Source organism: Micropterus dolomieu, linkage group LG08, assembly GCF_021292245.1.
Source record: "Micropterus dolomieu isolate WLL.071019.BEF.003 ecotype Adirondacks linkage group LG08, ASM2129224v1, whole genome shotgun sequence".
Lineage (NCBI taxonomy): Eukaryota > Metazoa > Chordata > Actinopteri > Centrarchiformes > Centrarchidae > Micropterus > Micropterus dolomieu.
Window position 1 is genome coordinate 11,200,165 of NC_060157.1, and position 18,332 is coordinate 11,218,496.

Genomic DNA, 18,332 nt, shown 5'->3' on the forward strand with positions numbered 1-18,332 from the left:
CTACATCTGTAACCCCTTAACACAGGACTGTGAACTCAGCTCGTGCCCGCTTGTGGGAATGCTGAGCCCCAGGTTGGCCCAACTCGCCCTAAGATATTAAATAGATTTGAACATGAGGGGGGGGGGGGGGGGGGGGGGGGGGGGGGGGGGAGATGAGAGATAATGGCAGCAGTGCATGTCGGTCTGTGTTTGAGTGTGTTTATCTGTGTGTGGAGAGGAAAGAGAGAAGGGATGCAGGGAAGTTTCACTAAATGGCTTGTTGCCTCAGTGAAGCCCAAGTCATGCGTGAGTGAAATTCAGAATTGAGCTTCTCATGGGTTTAATGGACCAGAAAGGGAGAGAAAGAAAACAGAAGACAAATCAAAATTCAATGTTCAGATATAGATAAGGGTGCAGGGCTGAATATATCTTTGCAGTGTTGTGGAGTTTAAACAAGCATCATTTGCACTGTAACCCCGCCCCCTTCCTTTCACTTTGCAGAGTGCCACTAACTACCACAACCCAAGTGGAGAACAGGAGCGAGTGCTCAGAAATGTCAAGGACGGAGGAGTGAAATGTATTGTGTTGAGGAGGAGGCAAGTGAGAGAGGTGGAAATAGAGGTATTGATTCTTCTCAGTCTTACCCATATTGCCTCTGAGCCCACGTAGGATGGACTTGCTGAACTCCAACAGAGAGACCTGCAGACAAAGAAAGAGAGGCAGCGGTAAGGAGGGATATTTTAGCTTCTGGCAGCACAGAGAGAAAGAGACGGGCAGACAAGGACAGAGCCGATTCTCTCCCTCTCCCTCTCTGTCTCTGCTCGTTTGTCTCAGATGTTAGCATGTATATGAGAGTAACAGAGACACACTGTTATTCCCTCAGTGCACGCACATACTCAACACAAACAAATAATGATGTACAAACATCTGTGACCTCGCTGCCTCCAGAGTTCACCAGGAATCAGCTGAGGTTGAGTATGACAGTAAACCTCCTCCTCCTCCTCTCTGTCCCTCCTCTGACTTCATTTCGACATTCCTCCAGCTATTCATTCCTCTGTTATTCCCCCTGTTACTGCACGGCCATGACTTCATCAGCCCTCCTCTTTTGTTCAAACGTATATCTAAATGCACATTTTCTTTCTTCACCAGGACAAAGAGGAGACAGACACGCAGTCACTTTCTTGCTCTTAACGGCCCCATCCCCTCTCGCTCTTCTTATTCTCTCCCTCTCCCATTCTCTCTGTGCTCTCACGCACAATAACAAAATACCAAGCGCTGCCATCTCCCATCAGCTGCATGCCTGGGGAGTTGCGTCGCAGCACTGGGCCTCCAGAATAAGGACACACAGCCAGTTGTTGTTGGCGCCCCTTGTTTGTCAATCACACCTACACTGAACTGTATTTCAGCCAGCGAGCTTTAAAAGAAGCAGCGAAGGGAGAGCTGCTGTCAAGGTCTGGTGTGCACGTCAGAGAAGGGAAGCATGAAGCATGTGCACTGGTAGTTAATGCGGAAGAAGCCCGGCGGCATGAAAGCTGTGCGTTAACTAGAGTACACAAAGAGTGAATGTATGGTGGGAGTGGGCAGAGACAGTTGGCTGAAAGGAGCATATAAGTGGTTTTGCATGTTTTATCCCACTAACCTCAAATATGTACATATATTTTATTGGCTTTTAGATTGATTTCCTATCTTCCAGGCAGCTGTGGGTTTCCACTCATTTCAGTGCAGCGTGAAAATCAACATGCGGAGACTTGCAAGAAATCCATCAACAGTGACTAAGTAGCTGCCATTATTTTTTCTCAAAGTTAGATTATTATTATTATTATTATTATTATTATGTGTGTTTGTCTTCCAGGTTTAATCTTCCCAGGACATTTGTGAGTGCAAAGCTTTACCATTTGACAGTAGCATACAATACTGTGGTGGACTACAGTTCTTGAGTTAGTCCCTGCAAGCCATTGGCTGCCTGGAAGTTAGGATATCAATTTATGAAAGGGTTTCTTGCTTTGGAAACATGTTTTTTTAAGGGATGAGTCTTGGGGCCTGCTTCACCAAATCTGCACCATGTAAGCTGCTACTTGCAATGTGAGATCAATTCCTCACATTGTGATGAACATGGGCACTTTAATTTGTTTTGATCCCACAAAAACCGTCATGCTACCATGATACACACTAGCACACCAGCTCCACAGCTGAAAATAGTCCCTAACAAATGCACTGTCTACACCTGATTCAGTAACATTTGATAACAACTACAGCCAACAGCCGTTTTAAGGAACTGTTTAGCCTTTCTTAAAAGTAAAACTATATATTCGTGACCTGTTTTTAAAGATGTACGTCGCAGTAGGAACCAACACATTGTTGGTGTTAGTCTTTTTATGGGATTCGTTTCCCAAAAGAGAGTGTAGAATATCACCAACTTTACCATTTAAGTTAACTACATGATTTGTAGGCATTTGGCTCAAACATGACCAACTAAACATTCTGATATGATCCTGTAGATCCTTTTCAGCAGTGATCTAACACACTTACTGGTCTGCGAGCTGCGAGGCTTCGCTCCCAGGTATGCCAGGTTCACGTTGGCCTTCCTGCCGTCAATGATGGGGTTTGCGTCTTTGCACGCCCGCTCTGCTGCCCCCCTGTCCACCATGGTCACCTGTTGAGAGAGTCACACCATTACTGATTAACTCTTTAAGCTACATAATTGTGAACGTGGAAGCTTCTCTATTCAGTGTGGATGGAGTGATTCCAACATGAGTGCTCCAATGGCCCTGAGGTAGCTGCTGTCCTTGTCTCTCATCAAATGAATCAGTCCTTTTGCTAAATGCACAAGGAGACACTGACTCCGCTACACGAAGGCAGCAATCAGTGTTTTTTAAGGCTTCCAGCGGAGATTGTGTAGGAGGCAGATTTGGGTTTGTTTTTTTTTTCCCCAGACTGGGCTGCCAAGAATGAGATACTGGCATCTTTGCACCTTGAGGGAGTGAGTTGAGGAGTGGGCAGATAGCAGTGGGAAGGGGTGGTGAAGGTTAATACACACACACACACACACACACACAGTGCAGCTACACTTACGAGGAAAACTACAGCTGCAGACAACTCAATCACCAATAAGTGGGACACTGAAAGTAAAACTGCTATGCTTGCTTTCGTTTCACAGCCTCAGACTCTGGACACTTATGCAAACAGAGGCAGCAGACGATTTGAGATCTTTGTCAGGGCTGAAGTGATCATACTGTCCTCCAGCAGGAGTTAACAACTCAACACACACTGTTCGCCTCAGCTCACTGGCTGCAGCTTAGCCAGATATAATTTGAACTGCTTCACCTTGGTGCAAAACACATGAATCCACCTCTTCTTATCTCTCTCTCTTTCACATTCAAACTTACAGTCTCTCACACAAACAACCAAAACCATCCTGACAGAAGGGGGGGGGGGGGTTATTGGAGGAAGTCAAAATGAAACTACTGCAGTCTTATCTTGCAGGGCCAACTGACATGTCACACCTCTGTGACCAAGGACTCCCCCCCTCCCCCTCTCTGTCACACACAGAGCAGAAAGAGACACATCTGTCCACAGAGGCAGCAGCTTATTACCAACTCATTTGTAACCCCCCCCCCACTCTGTCTGCGCTCGTCTCTGCACACCGACAGCACAGTGAGTCCTTACACACTATACTGCTATACTGTGTGTCTGTCTGCAGAGTTAATTGATGACACACTTATACGAAATAATCTGCTACTCATGCTCCAAGCATGTGACTGCCACCACCCGACAGACACACCGCACATGGCTGTTGCTGCTGCTTGAACAAAGTGGCAGTGTTTGCAGCCTCAAAGGCTTAGAAGAAGAAAAAAACCCAGGAGGCTGTGATAACCAGGAGATAAAATAAATACAATTAACCATACAGATAAAGTCGCTTTAAAGTCATTACTGGCTGGCTGCGATCTCGTGTGTTTTCACCCCCTGACCATCCAATTAAAGTGAGAGCGGCTGATAAAACCTTAATTAAACCCATATTTCACTCTACACTGTGTTCAACTCCTCATTTATTCTACCAGAAAACAGCAACTTAAATTAACTTACAAAGCCATATCCTCTGGACTTGCCCGTCTGTTTGTCTGTGATTACCACTGCCTCGTCGATCTCCCCGAAAGTCTCGAAATATTTCCTAAGTGAAGCGTCGTTGGTGTGATAGGGCAACCCGCCGACAAAAATCTTGGTGTAAGTCGTGTCTTTCTCCATTGTAGGGTGCATTATTTCTAACGGAACCCCGACCAGCTGACCTAAAAACAGCGGTGAACTCATGCGGCTTGAAAAAAAACAGAAGAAGGTGAAAGACTATAAGAACAAGAACGTAGCAGAATAACTTTACGCTCCTTGGTCACCGAGAGGCTATAATGACGATACCAGCGCGCCCATGGCCAAACACGCAGCCTCCGGTTGCTTCACATATAGCGTTTGGATGTATAGTCCTCCTGACAGGTGTCTTGGAACCTCATGTCTCCTGTTCCGGAAAAAAAGAAGCTTTAAGCTTTGGTGGGCGCGTCTTGCTTGGGCCCAGTACGCGTCTGGTCCAATAGACGAGCGGTGCGTCTTTTCCATTGGCGCATCCCGCCTCCTGCTCCACCCTACTCCTGCTGCGCGCACACACCCGCGCACGCGCGCACACACCCACAGGAAACCCCCACATAGCTGCTGAAATGTTTCTGCCAATAAAATGGAGAAACTGTTGAATCATATCTAAAGAGCCGGCACCACATGCCATTGTAAAGACTGCCAAAATATGATTGGTAAGGATTCATAGAAATATTAATTGGCATGGTTTTCTGGAGAAACTGTCTCCACTGTAAAGCTTGATGGGGAGGTGGCTGTGCAACCACTGATCAGAAAAACTGATAGAAAGTCAATAAAATCACTGGTGAAACTGACATTTGGACTCAATTTGGGCATGATTTGTGCCAAGATCGGTATTTATAATAAACACCAGATGCCTCATTTTTAGTTTTTGACTTTATGAAAGCTTTAATTTGTTTTTGTTTTTGATTTGAACTCCCACAACTGCTGTTTTTTGAATAGTAAAACCAATATTAGAGGGTTTTTTGAATGTTAGGGGTAATCCTGGGGGTGGCAGGGGAACCAGAGAGCATATGTTATAAAACAAAATATTTTGAAGGTTATCCACTCCTAAAAAAATGATTTTTTTTGTCCAATCTGTAACCTTTCAAGAATTGTCAAGGCCCATGGAGAACAAACAGACATATAGATCAGTCCAAACTGATCAAAAAGACAGTGAGCTACACTGTGTAAAATGAAAGTCAGTAGGCTATTTGGTGTAACTGCAGGGTTTTACTACTAATAGCCTTACTACTCGAACTAGTTGTATGTTTATTTTTAGCACTTTCCTGTTTTTAATCTGTGGCACTTCTCTGATTTGTTTAAAGTTAAGTATATAAAGTATATAAAGTGTGTTACAAATTAAATGTATTATTATTATTTACTATGTGAACAAGAGGAAGAGTTCACAGCCACGCTAGAAGGTCTTACTCAGTGGTGCTTTGAGCTAAATGCTGTAATGTCCGATTGTTAACATGTTGATGTGTATGTATAGGTGTACACAGGTGTAATATATAATGTCTACCACGTTAACCAACATAGTTTAGCGTATTAGCATGCAAATATTTAACTAGTGCTAAACACAAAGTACAGCTGAGGCTGATGGGAATGTCACTAGTTTTGCAGGTAAATAAAGGGAAGTATTACTTGTTATACAACACTGTGTTGTAAAATTAAACATAAATCTACCCTGTGCCTGTATTTAGTCATAAAGCATGGGACAAATTGAAATTTTGATTGATGAACATCTGTACAACATTTCTGGTAATCCACCGAGCTGTTGTTGTTAAAAAAAATAAAGATCAAGTTATTACTTATCAAAAACTGAAACACTGCAATATTTTTTCATGTACAACATGAAATCATCACATTACAAAAACTAACTTGTCTCTTGTCTGAATCTGTTGAATCATTTCTCTAGCTACAAGACTGCAGTTTGAAGGGTTGACTGAGTCAGCCAACAGTGCCCTGGCTTCTGATCTTAAAACTGACAGTGTTTTTTTATGACAAATGACTCTCAAGTCTAAAATGGAAATTATATAAAGCTTTGAATGGGCTGACAGGGCTCTGTAGGTGTAGGTACAGTAACAGCAGCCAAGTTGCGACAGCCTGGAGGTGTCAGATCTTTTCATGGGGTGCAAAATCATTAAGGGAAGAAAGTGGGATGATTAATGACAAAAGCTCATACGGGGGAGGCGGGGAAGGGAGTGACCAGTTGCAGGAAACAAACAGCAGATAAAAGTGAGGCAACAGACTGGCTGCCCGATCCCTCATTGTCCCTTTTTCAGTCCACATCTGAAGATTTGGCACACAGATGTCTTTCACACTCTAACACCCCCAACACACACGCACTTCCCACTTCATGCAGACTGGCAGACTCCAGTCATCATAAATGATGAGAAGAACCCCTACTTGTAACTTGTGGCCCTCGAATGGCCTCGTTACTGCAGTTAAACAAACTTTCAGTCAAATCTATAACATGGCTGGACTCTGCATTTGCTTGCTGCCAGAGATGGGCAGTATTTCTGTTACTTGTATTTGAAATACTTATTTGGAATTGGTATGTGATGGGTCTGAAAAATTTAAATGTAATTTGTAACCAGATACTTCAGGGTGGGGTAATTTTGTATTTTCAAAAAACTTTCCCTATGATTCATAAAACACAAGACTAGGTCAAAACCTTGTATATGGCTGGACCGTGCATGAAACCATTACCCACTGATCAAGCTCCTTTTTGCCAGATTTAGCACAACCCTCTTATCTGCAAGAGTAATATTCCATCCACACAGGAGGCGTTTAACACCAGAAACATTTGAAAAGTTGTTCTTAATGGCAACTAAATAGGCTACTAAATTAAGTGGTTGGGTCTCAACTTTCATGTCTTTCAAATAGACAGAGAGCAGATTTGTACATTCAAAACATAATATTTTCTACTTCCTATTCTTCCTTCCTGTAGGGTTCAAACTCTCACCAGAGCTTTGAATACATTATCAACATCTGAATGTTCTGCCATTTTGTACAAATTCAGAATGACTCAAGGTTAAAAATATATTTTCCTGTATTTTGTACATACAAAATACATGTATTTTATCTTGATACATTTTCTGGCATGAGTATTATGTATTTTATTTTATGTATTTATTTGAGAGGTATTCTGTATTTTGAAACATTTGCATGTGCAAAAAGACAGCAGAGGCATTGTAATGTTTAAATATAAATTTGTATTTACATCGATATTAACATCAAGAAACAAGGTAAGAAAAAAATGCAATAGTATTTTACACCCTGTAATAATGACTGGTAGAATAATGAAATAATGTTTTCTCTTTTCTCCAACAATGCACTGAGAGGGGTTTCTTCCCTTCAAAGCAAAACACAGACTTTTCTTTTCTTTTCTATATATTTGTAGATTAAACTTTCATATTCTTCATTGAGACTGGGGTTAAAAAAAAACAAACAAACAACAACTCCAAGCTATTATTCTGAGACATAATGACATCAACTATGAAACCTCCTTCTCCAGCTTAGAAAATCTCAACATTCTCTTGTGAAATAACCGTTTGCAGCACCACAATTCAACTGGCCATAAGTTCTACAGAAAAGAAGAAACAATCACAAACAGTAACTCAAACCACCTCAGCAGAACCAGACTTATCTCTACTCTATGTCATACAGATGGGGTTATAATATATGCAATTAAACATATTTAGTTCAATGTATATTATAGGTTATGTGCAACAGTAAAAGCACACGAGTACTTGCACAATCTATGTCAGGAAATGTTTCTAAGCACTGCAGAATGACAAACAAAATCTTTGGATTGAGCGTGTGTTCAAAGGTTTCTCAACGAAAGATACACAGGAAATACAATGAAAGGCAAATTTAAATGAAAAAACAAAACAAAAAAACAATTGCATGACAGGAGTTTGACAGGTAATTAGGGATTCAAACTACTTCTTGTGTTGCTATGTTGCTTCCATCAGGATTAAACATCTGCAAAAAAACCCCAAAAGGACTTATGGACAGTTATACAGTGGGACTGAAGTCTCGTGTCGGAGGCTGAACGATCAAATCTGCAAAATTCAAAGCACAGAGATCTCAGGAGTGAAACTTAAAAGTCACACATGGAAGCATGAGGTTCAGTTAAGAAAATATCAACCCCACATACTGGTAAGACATCTGGGTCCCTAGAAGCCTAACACAATCATGTGTCAACTCTTTTTGTATAGGCATATTTTGTGTTTTCTTTTTTTTTGTCAAAAGAAAAATTATTTATTATTTAAGAAAAACAAAACAATTACACACTAGCACCTCTTTAGCTAAGATTATGTCCTCAGAAAAAACAAACAGTGCCTTCTGAGAGAATGAAAGCTGCAGTATGAAAGAAAATCTACACGTACTGCTTATAAAAAGGAGGCCCTTCCTTTCCAACCCATGGTTAAAGTACTGAAAATAAAAGCTGACCTATGACGGATTAAGAAAATTACACTTTTAAATATCAAGCCTTACAATCTGTGCAAAAACAGTATGTGACCTACAAAAGCATATATATATATATATATATATATACATATATATACATATATATATATACACATATATATATATATATACACATACACGCGTATTTACAATTCATATTCACAGACAAAAGGAAAAAAAAGAGCTCCAAACAAGACATCATGTCTAATACTGCAGTGCTGTCGCTTTGAGTAAATGATGCTTAAGCTTTGTCCTCAGAAGGAAAACCAGGCGGAAGGCTTATTGCTCGAAATCTACACTGAAATCTAACATAAGATTATGTCTACATTAGCTCCCACTGTAAGAGAAAGTGTATAAGTGGCAATCAATTTGAATTCTGCACTTGGAGTAACACTGTAAATTGTTGCAAGGTAATCAAAATATCTGCAACATTTGGGTCTAAAAATTACCTCTGGAATGATAAAATGATCACGTCATGAATCTGTATAAATATAGATGGAGTCCTGAACATTAACAGAAGTCCGTTTGTTTCAAGAGTGACTTTAAAATGACTTAAAAACGGTCCATTCTCTTGTTGTAATAAATCGGTACACTGTAGATGAGAGCGTTGGATAAAATCTGTGCTTACTGCCTTTCTACTGGTTCACACTTAAGAACAAAGATCATCAAGGTTACCCATTTGCAATCAACAGCCCCCATCACTTGGAGAGGAAAAGTTGGAGAACACACACAAAAAAATAAACAGTAAATGTCTGCTGCTCTGCATTAATTCTTGGGTAAAGGCCTCTATATTGCCACAATCCTTTTGTTGTTGGCCTTTCCTTAAAGTGCAATCAGCCAACAAGTAATTCAGTCGTACTTTAGCTCAGCGGTGTCCTGGAGGACGAAACAATGTGATACTGCTAATGACATTCATCTCAGTGTCACAATCTGATGGCTCGTCATCTAGAACCATGTTTGCTTTACGTCGCGGGCGCAGAGATCCTTCAGGAGCAGCAGAGAGGCGGCGGATAAAAATCCCACGAAGTTCAAAGACAAGAAAGGAATCCTACGTTTTAAATCTGAACACAGCTTCATGGTACATTCGACACAGGAAATGTCTTAACACGTCCATGTTCAAGTCTATGATCTGCTCAAGAGTCTGTCCACCTTCGCCGTTTGGTCCAGCGAGTGGTGTGTGTTTACCGAGGTGCACACACACACACACACACACACACACACACACACACACACACACACACACACACAATCACACCGCTCATAAAGAGAGGAATATTCAAACTACAGTCTACGAGAGGAATCATAGAGCCGTCTATCTGAATGTTTAAGGATTTATGTGTGTAAATGTATCACAGTGTTTCTGATTTTTATGAACGCTGTGTGTTTTCATGTGTGTGCGTCTTTTCTGTCTTCCCCAGGTTGCCAGACTGCTGTTACTGGCCATGAGTCCAAAGGAAATTCACTCCCCCGTCTGGTGGGAGTGCAGCACTACACACAAACACACACAGACACAGACACACAGACACACACAGACACACACACAGAGCTGGGTCCTCCACACACTCCAGTGCTGCAGTCCGATCTCTGAATGGAGATCACAGTGAGACAAATGCTTCTGTAGCGATGCTCAGCAGTATTTCTGGATTGAGGGGAGGAAAAGAGAAAAAAATAGTGAGCAAGTAAAACAAAACTGACCAAAGCTTTGTGTGTCCTCAGAACAGCTACTAGTATCAGGTAGAACAGGTTCACATTTCTCAAGAACATCTTAAAACAATGCTAACATGCCTGGATGCAGAGAAATCTCTTCTTAAGCAATTTCAATTTAAGCAAGAATAAATCCTCAGTCCTCGTTATGTGCAGAAATTAATTTTAAATTACAGCTGAAGTTAAAGCTATGGTAGGTCACTTATTTTAGAAGAATTTTTTTGCTGTATTTGTTGAAATTCTCTTATAAATCAAATGCTCTGACACAAACAGAAAAATCCATTAACTTTGGCTGTTACACGTCCAATCATTTCATTCGACCTGCCAGTCCACCTGCCTACCTGCTCCCACTCTGCCTGTGCACTAACTGAGTATGACTGTGTTTTGGTGGAGTGGCTGTGGAGGGAGGCCTGAAGGGAGGGGCTAGGATTTTTTCAGTTGGATCCTTTCAAAATCTAGCTGTCTCATGCTAGTTCCTCAATGTTATCTATATAAATAGTACAAACAAACAGTAGACAGGATTCCATACAAATGAAGCCTTAAATTTGAACAGAAGTGTCAGCAAAAGAAAAAGCAAATTAATATCCATCCGCTATGTGATTATTAGCAATTGGTTCATCGAGATAAACACCTAGTAATGCTAATGATCCAGCCGGGTGTCATTAAATCTTTGTAGAAGAAGAGGGTGAAATTAGATGATGTAATTAAAAGAGTGCCAGTCAAACTTCAAACTGCAAAATAATAATCATAACATGATGGAAATTTGGCATTTATGTTTGTTTCATGTATAAATTTGAGGACGGTTACAGTCTCCTCCTTGCTCCACCACACAGATCTGATTTTTTTCCTTCTCTTTCCTAGCAGGGTAGAAGCTTCAGTGGACATTTAAGTCACAGGTTTCAAGTCTGTCATGATTAAGTCTGTTTCCATTGCACTTTGCTATATTTTGCTTTAATCGATACACCTTTCCACCTCAGCCAAAGACAAAAACATGCAGTATTTCAAGATTTTTATTTCTCATCATTTCCATGTTTTTTCAATGTGCAAATTAAAAATTTACATAATGACAGTCGGATGGAAATGGACTCATTGTTCTCTCTATCCACATTTAACAAACTCTCATTTTGTCCCCTATCTCTTACACTGAAAATACTGTAAGAAGATATTTCTCTGCGCCCACAATGGACAGGGGTGATGATAACTGCAAGCAATAACCCTTTCAGTGTACATATGGGCATGTCCGTATTGTTTTAAGATAAACTTGAAAACATGTAAACCTGTCCTTTAAGCATTCTGACTCTTCCACCCACTACACCTACCTGATCAGGACCCATAGGCATACGTCCCATCACCATTGGGTTCATGCCCATCTGCCCCCCCATCTGACCCATGTGACCTCCTCCTCCGCTGGCTGGCATGCCTCCGTTCATCATCATGCCCCCATACTGGCCTGGATTGCCCTGCTGGCCAAACTGCTGCTGCCCTGGAGGTCCCTGCGGCCCAAACTGCTGCTGAGGGTATGAACTGGTGAAGGAGAGCGACAGGAAGGAAGACGGTTTTAACTGAATGCATTCAAGAAAAGAAAAACTGAAGCAAAATGTTCTCCCTGATGACAGCACAGTGTTGTAGTACCTGTCGGAAATGTGCATGATTTCATACCTGCTGCGTGCCATGCCTCCCTGCGACCAGCCTTTCATATCTGCACCCTGGTACATGGGACTGCCCTGTGGGTGCTGTTGCATTATGGAATTTTGAGGCCCCAGGCGGCTGGGCATCATGGCGTTAGGAGGGCTGCCACCTGAAGGACCGAAAGAGGGGTCACCCTGTTGGCCCATCCCTGTAAAGAAAAATTAACCAGCCTCAGTTCACTCCTCTCTCCACAGAAAATACATAGTGATAAATAAAGACAGTTGACGATCCTGTTGCCTGGGAGTGTGTTCAGATACTTACTATCCCTTCAATAACAATATTTGGTCTGACTATAAAAAAACAGAGACAAGGGAGATGTACATGGACAGCCTTGTAACAAATTTTGTGTTTGACATAAATCTACCAATCTGCTTTATTTCATGACCCTGCAGTGCACAGACTCACCACCAGAGAGCAGCAGTATTCTCTTGGGCGCCCAGCTCAGCATACTCACCATAGTTCCCACCATATCCAAACTGCTGAGGGCCCGGCTGGGGGCCCATGTTTGGCCCGCCCATAGGGTTGTCCATGCCACCAGGAGCCGTGACGTTTGGAGGGGGACTGAATCCTCCTGCGGCTGCAGCAGCGGCCGCTGCTGCCTGCTGCTGCTGCTGCATCAGCATCATCATGCGCTGTCTCCTCATCTGCATGTTGACCATCTCTCTGCTGCGCTGAGCCATCATCTGAGCATTAAGGAAACCCGGCTACACAAAACAAACATAATCAGAGAGTATGAGGAGGTTTGGCATGTGGTATAAATATATTTGGAGCTTTAATAAAATTAAAAAAGTATCAATGTGAAGAATGCAAAATGCAAGCAGAGGCTTTCATTTTCAGATAACTTCAGAAAGCTGTATCACTACAAATTTGCATCACAGATATCTTCAAGAAAAGGCAAAAAAAATTATATAAGCAAATTTTACACCAACGACAATATATAAGACTGTATCGACATGGACCCCTCTAATTAATTCATCAAATGAACGTCAACAAAGGACATGTAGGCCATTTGATATGGAGATATAATGTGGAGATGAAGGTAGACTCCAGTGGAAAGTACCTGTATTCCTCTAACCATACTTTGGGCGTCCACATAAACTGCAGCAGACCTGGTTAGAATCCAGCTCCTGTCTGCCTCTAACTATATACTATTATTTGAAGGCAAAGAAAATGCCCCAAAATAATATAAAATAATACTAATTTAAAATAGCAGCAATTGAAACCTTTAGATTTCTGGGATCTATGTAATAAAGCACAACTGAAAAATAGCCTCCTAAAAAAGGCCCAGCAGATAATTTATTTCCTGAGCTAGCTAAGGAAGCGGAACCTGCCACAGGATCTGTTGAGCCAGTTCTACATGGCAATCAGTCTGTTCTCTGTACATCCATCACTGTCTGTTTTAAACTGGCTACCAAATGGAAGAGAAGCAAAGACTACAACGGACAATCTGGTCTGTTGAATGGATCAGTACCACATTCTGATCAGTCACCCTTTATAAAGGGTTTTTAAATTGTAACTATTCTTAATATCATACAAATACTTGGGAATAATTAGAAGGACAATAAAATAATAATAAGCACAACCTCTGGGAAAATCCCTTTGGCTTGTGTTTATCCATTTTATTTAAATGTTGGCAATCCATTAATAACTTGTGGGTTTCAGCATCATGTCTACAGTTATACATGTTAATGTGTAATGTTTGGATTTTGGTCTAGGTTCATCCATTAGAGGGACTTCCTGATGAATTAAAGTATCCAGCTTGATGATAAACCACAACGTGGATTGCAAACTTAATTCTGATATTAGCAAAAAATCTGTGACATTAACTCTCATATTAAAAAAATCAGTATCGCACTGATTCATCTGTAAGATCTATGAAAATGTTTTTTGTCATCTACCTGTCCTCCCATGCCAGGCTGCATGCTTGGCCTCATGCCAGGGTTGCCTCCCGGGTTCTCCATCTTCATGGCCATGCCCTGCCGTGTCTGATTCATAAACTGAAGCAGGAAAACGAGCGTTCAACATAAGATGGAGGAGCAAATGTTACTCTGACCCTGTCATACTTTCATACCGTATTTTAACAGATAAATAACTGTACTAACACATATGGTGCCCTATTGTGGCTAGGAATCATTTGTATGGAATGAAAATGAAGCATCAGACATCACTTACGCTGCAAATTCAGGATGCTAACCGCAAATTCAAGATTAAAAAGCCATCAAAAGCTACCGTATTAACTGTAACTGGTACACAAGCTATTTGCTAGCATGTAATCAGATGAATCATTGAGGTTCCTGTATTCATACCTGCTGTCCCTGCAGCCTCTGCTGCAGCTGGAGCCTCATGGGTTTGTTGGCAGTCATCATCCTGGGTCTCATCATGTTGGCACGGGGATGTCCCATGCCGCCCATTCCACCCATACCGGAGAAGCTGCCACCTTGGCCCATCTGAGAGAGCATGGGCCCAAACCCCCCCTGCTGGGCCTGTCCCTGCATGGGGTTCCCTCCATAGCCAGACTGCATAGGCATGGCGGGGGGTCCGGGATAACCCTGTCCATAGTGAGGCTTCTGGTCCAGCATCATGGACGGGTCCTGCCCTGGAAAAGGCTCTATCTGCTGCTCAGCCCCCTGGTTCTGGAGCAGACAGGACAAGAGGACAAAAAGAGTTTGTCAAACTTCTCTGTCTAATTGATTAATTTCCAAATGGTTGGCTCTGTAATTGTCTTTTTCTAAGCAGCACAGACAGATTCCTCTGGGCTCATCTATCTCCCTTCGGTGAAGGAACAGGCTGAACACGGCGAGAGTCATGACTGAAATATCTAATGCAAAAATGAATGTAAGGCTCACTTATGAGTCATGATATGCAGACTGATCATTCCTCCTTTACTTTACTTCTAGAGGTATCTAAAGAGCACAGAGATGAGAGTGTTTTTATATCTTTTCTGATGACCTACCTGACTGACGAGGTCTGGGATGCCCAGGGCTCTGTCTATCTCCTCCAGAGCGATGCCATCCGTGTTATTCAGCAGAGAATCCAGCTGGTCCAGAAGGGCCCGCTCATCGCTCTGACCCTCACTGGTGGTGGGAGGCACCAGAAGATCATCTAAGGTGTTGCCAAACTGGCGTCTACAATGGATCCACACACGGACACACACACATTACAGTTTCAGAATAAACTGCCTCCTCAGCTCATTGCAGCTAATTAGGAATGAATACAGACAATAAGGGATGTTGCGCTGACCTGTTACCCTCCATGCCCATTATAGGGTCTGGCCAGGAAGAGGACTGGTTGGGCTGGCCCTGCTGGCTGAAGGGGCTCATACCCATGCCCATGTCAGCAGAGCCTCCTAAACAACAGAAAACACATTTCTAATTTAAACACATACAGAGTATCTTAGTGCTGATAAGTTACAGGTTATACAGGTAAGAGGTAATGGACAGGACAGCATGTACACCATGAACACCTGGCAACAATTTGACAGACATACCCATTTCCATGAGCTGTTGCTGCAGCATAGACCTGGTTCCCGGTACACTATTGGAGCGGCTGACCATGGGTCCAGACATCATGCTCTTGCTAGTGTTATACTCCATGCCTGGGCGCATCATGGCGGGATGTCCTGCTGAGCCCACAGGGCTGGCACTGGAGCGGGACATGCCCCAGTCCCCTGACCCCCCCATGGGAGACCTCTGGGGAACCATGCCCCTATTCATTGGTCCTGATAATACATAAACATCAGATGTGCATGTGTCAGTATCATAAACGTTTTTACGTTTTTTGAGAAGTGAGAACAATGTGCTCAAAATACTTAAACCACTTGAACACACACCCATGTTTCCTGGGTAACCGTCCTGGCTGCCCATCATGTTCTCTTGCTTGATGAGCATGGGGCGTCTACCTGCTCCTCCAGGCCCACCTGGAGGCTTCCCGTCCATGGACATGGCTCTCTGGAAGGGTCCCCGAGGCCCGGGACCCATTCCTGGACTCCCTGTACACATAAATATAAACTCATTCCAATCCAATCCAATCCACTTTATTTATATAGCACATTTAAAAAACAGCAAGGTTACCAAAGTGCTTTACAACAGTATAATAATACAAAAGCAGCATAAAAATATACAAACACGAAATCAACAAAACTATCAACAACAAGGACCACAACCACTCTTTATGGTACACAAATGTGTTTTTAGGCGAGATTTAAAAGTAAGAAGGGTGGGTGCCAGTTTAATATGTGTAGGTAAATCATTCCACAATTTGGGGGCAATAGCTGAAAAGGAACGATAGTTTTCATCCTAGTTATTGGCACATTTAGCCGCATATGATCCGCAGACCTCATTGATCACATGCTTCTCCTTCTTCAAGAATAGGGAAAATAATGTCTTTGTTGCATGAAATTAAGTGATATGTGAAAGAATTATATCTCAGCCCCCTCTAGCATTTTGAAAATATTGATATCATATAATATTTTTCAGTGTTTATAAACCTTACATGATTGTGTGTGAGCCACATATGAGGACCATTTCATAGGAATGAATGCATAAAAACCAAGTATTAAGAGAGTGAGGATATATAATTGCATATGTTTTCATAGTATTTAATACTGCTATGAATACTGCTATCAAGCATTGCATATGCACACCAAGTGTTATTCCTATAACAAAAGCATAACTAAGGCGAGAGGGTCAGAAAAAAAGTGAAGCTTTGAAGAAAGAAGACCAGAAGTGAAGCTGCAGGAGGAAAACAAACCTCAGAAAGACAGCATATGATGATGCCAGATGTTGTTTCACTGGCATTTCATGTTGATATCACATATGATGTCATAACATCTGCTCTGCATGTAACTGTCACTTCTAATAGGCTTTAGTCCTTGGACCACTTACCCTGCAGGCTGTCGTCAAGGCAACCTTGGGGTTTGTTTCCAGCGTCGTTAGCCCCTCCACCTCCAGCTTGATCTGGGTAAAAGTCAGAGCTTGAACCCCTCAAATCTCCGAGGATAGACTCTAGGTTGTGCAACTGAACAATAAAATAGACCAAATTAGTTATTACCTAAATGTCTATTAAGATTCACATTAATCCAGATCACAGGTAGTAAAGGCCAAATAGCCGGTGCAGGTGCCTTCGGTGTAACGTGGCTAGCTAAATGTCAATACCAATATTATAGTTGCAGTCCAATCATGTCTCAACAAAGAAGCAATCTTACGTCATCAGGTGGCTCTGACTTGATCTTGCTCTCAGGATGTTCGGGTGCTGGGATGGGCCCAGATCCAGCACAGCCTCGTGCAGGGCCACCAGCGGCCCCTGGGGCTCCCTTCCCATCTAGCTCTTCGAGTTTAGGCTTGACATCCACTGGCTCTTTGGAATCATCCTTGTTGAGGAGGTAGTGGAGGAGAGCATGTGTTTTCTCCTTCTTCGGGCTTTGCTGCTCTTGCTTGGGCTCTGTGATCATCCCAGGCCCGGCTCCTGGTCCTCCTGCTCCAACCTCACCTCCCTCCTGGCCCCCCAATGTCACCTTTCCTGTAGCCTCAGCTGTGATCTTAGCTACTTCATCTGGGGTATTACCATTTTGAAGAAGCTTGTGGAGGATCTTGTGCTTTTCTTGCAGTGACCCTGTGTAGTGGGCCGACGATAGTGATGTTGACACGGCCCCTGGCCCTGTTGCCTGGCCTGGATTGGCACTGGCTGAAGAAGAGGAGGAGACTCCAGTAGACGAGGGGCTAGTCATGCCTCCGGTGGGGTCCTTACTGTCTGAGCTGGCCGGAGCGCTGCTGCTAGTTGGTGGGGGTGGTACAGGGGGCCCTGTTGGCCCACTGCCACCTACTCCCAGCTCTTCAGTTGGGGAAGTCAGCAACTGCAGCAACTTCTTATGCCCCTTACTGTCTGGCACCCTCCGAGGGGGATCGGAGCTCACCATCCCTGCCTCATTGCTTCCCTCTCCAGACTCTTTAGCCACTGTAGCTGCCTGGCTGTCTGGGCGTTCTGCAGAACTTTCACCCTGAGGATGCTGATGATGGTGGTGATGGTGGTGCATGGGGTGGTGATGGTCGCTGGGCCCAGGCCCTAATCCTCCTGCTGGGCTTTTGGACCCATCTTGGCCTGGTTTGGCTGGCTGAACGGGCTGGGAGGAAGAGGAGGACGAGTGGACGCTGGGAGAGCTGTCTGGTTTAAGGGCTGGCGAGGGAGACGTTAGGGTTGAGGGGAGTGAGCTCCCTACCCCTTCACTGATTGCTTGTAGGGCGTTTAAGGAGCTGCTGGAGAAGGTGGTGGTGCTTCCCCCACTTCCTCCACCACTGACAATGCCACTCATGGGTGAGTGCATGCCTGGAAAGGAAAACGTAATTCAAATTAATTCAAGAAAACGAACA

The 18,332-nt window shown here is 43.0% G+C and overlaps 2 protein-coding genes across 4 annotated transcripts in view; both read right to left on the reverse strand.

Moving 5' to 3' along the window:
• Positions 1-4,490, reverse strand: part of rbm38 (RNA binding motif protein 38) — a 21,129-nt gene extending 16,639 nt beyond the window's left edge. Inside the window, exons 1-3 of the mRNA XM_046057512.1 lie at positions 4,063-4,490; positions 2,509-2,632; positions 624-678 (exon numbers count right to left, since the gene is read on the reverse strand). Of these exons, the coding sequence (XP_045913468.1) occupies positions 624-678; positions 2,509-2,632; positions 4,063-4,284 (401 nt within the window). The 5' untranslated portion in view covers positions 4,285-4,490. The remainder of the gene's footprint in view (positions 1-623; positions 679-2,508; positions 2,633-4,062) is intronic.
• Positions 4,491-7,293: 2,803 nt separating this feature from the next.
• LOC123974891 (nuclear receptor coactivator 3-like) overlaps positions 7,294-18,332 on the reverse strand; it is a 76,477-nt gene continuing 65,438 nt past the window's right edge. For all 3 annotated transcript variants that reach the window (XM_046055903.1, XM_046055902.1, XM_046055904.1), the window contains 12 exons: positions 17,171-18,288; positions 16,851-16,983; positions 15,797-15,955; positions 15,455-15,685; positions 15,208-15,313; positions 14,921-15,092; positions 14,274-14,600; positions 13,866-13,964; positions 12,422-12,671; positions 11,938-12,115; positions 11,598-11,802; positions 7,294-10,213 (listed from right to left, as the gene is read on the reverse strand). In XM_046055903.1, coding sequence (XP_045911859.1) covers positions 10,202-10,213; positions 11,598-11,802; positions 11,938-12,115; positions 12,422-12,671; positions 13,866-13,964; positions 14,274-14,600; positions 14,921-15,092; positions 15,208-15,313; positions 15,455-15,685; positions 15,797-15,955; positions 16,851-16,983; positions 17,171-18,288 — 2,990 coding nt within the window. In that variant the 3' untranslated portion in view covers positions 7,294-10,201. The remainder of the gene's footprint in view (positions 10,214-11,597; positions 11,803-11,937; positions 12,116-12,421; positions 12,672-13,865; positions 13,965-14,273; positions 14,601-14,920; positions 15,093-15,207; positions 15,314-15,454; positions 15,686-15,796; positions 15,956-16,850; positions 16,984-17,170; positions 18,289-18,332) is intronic.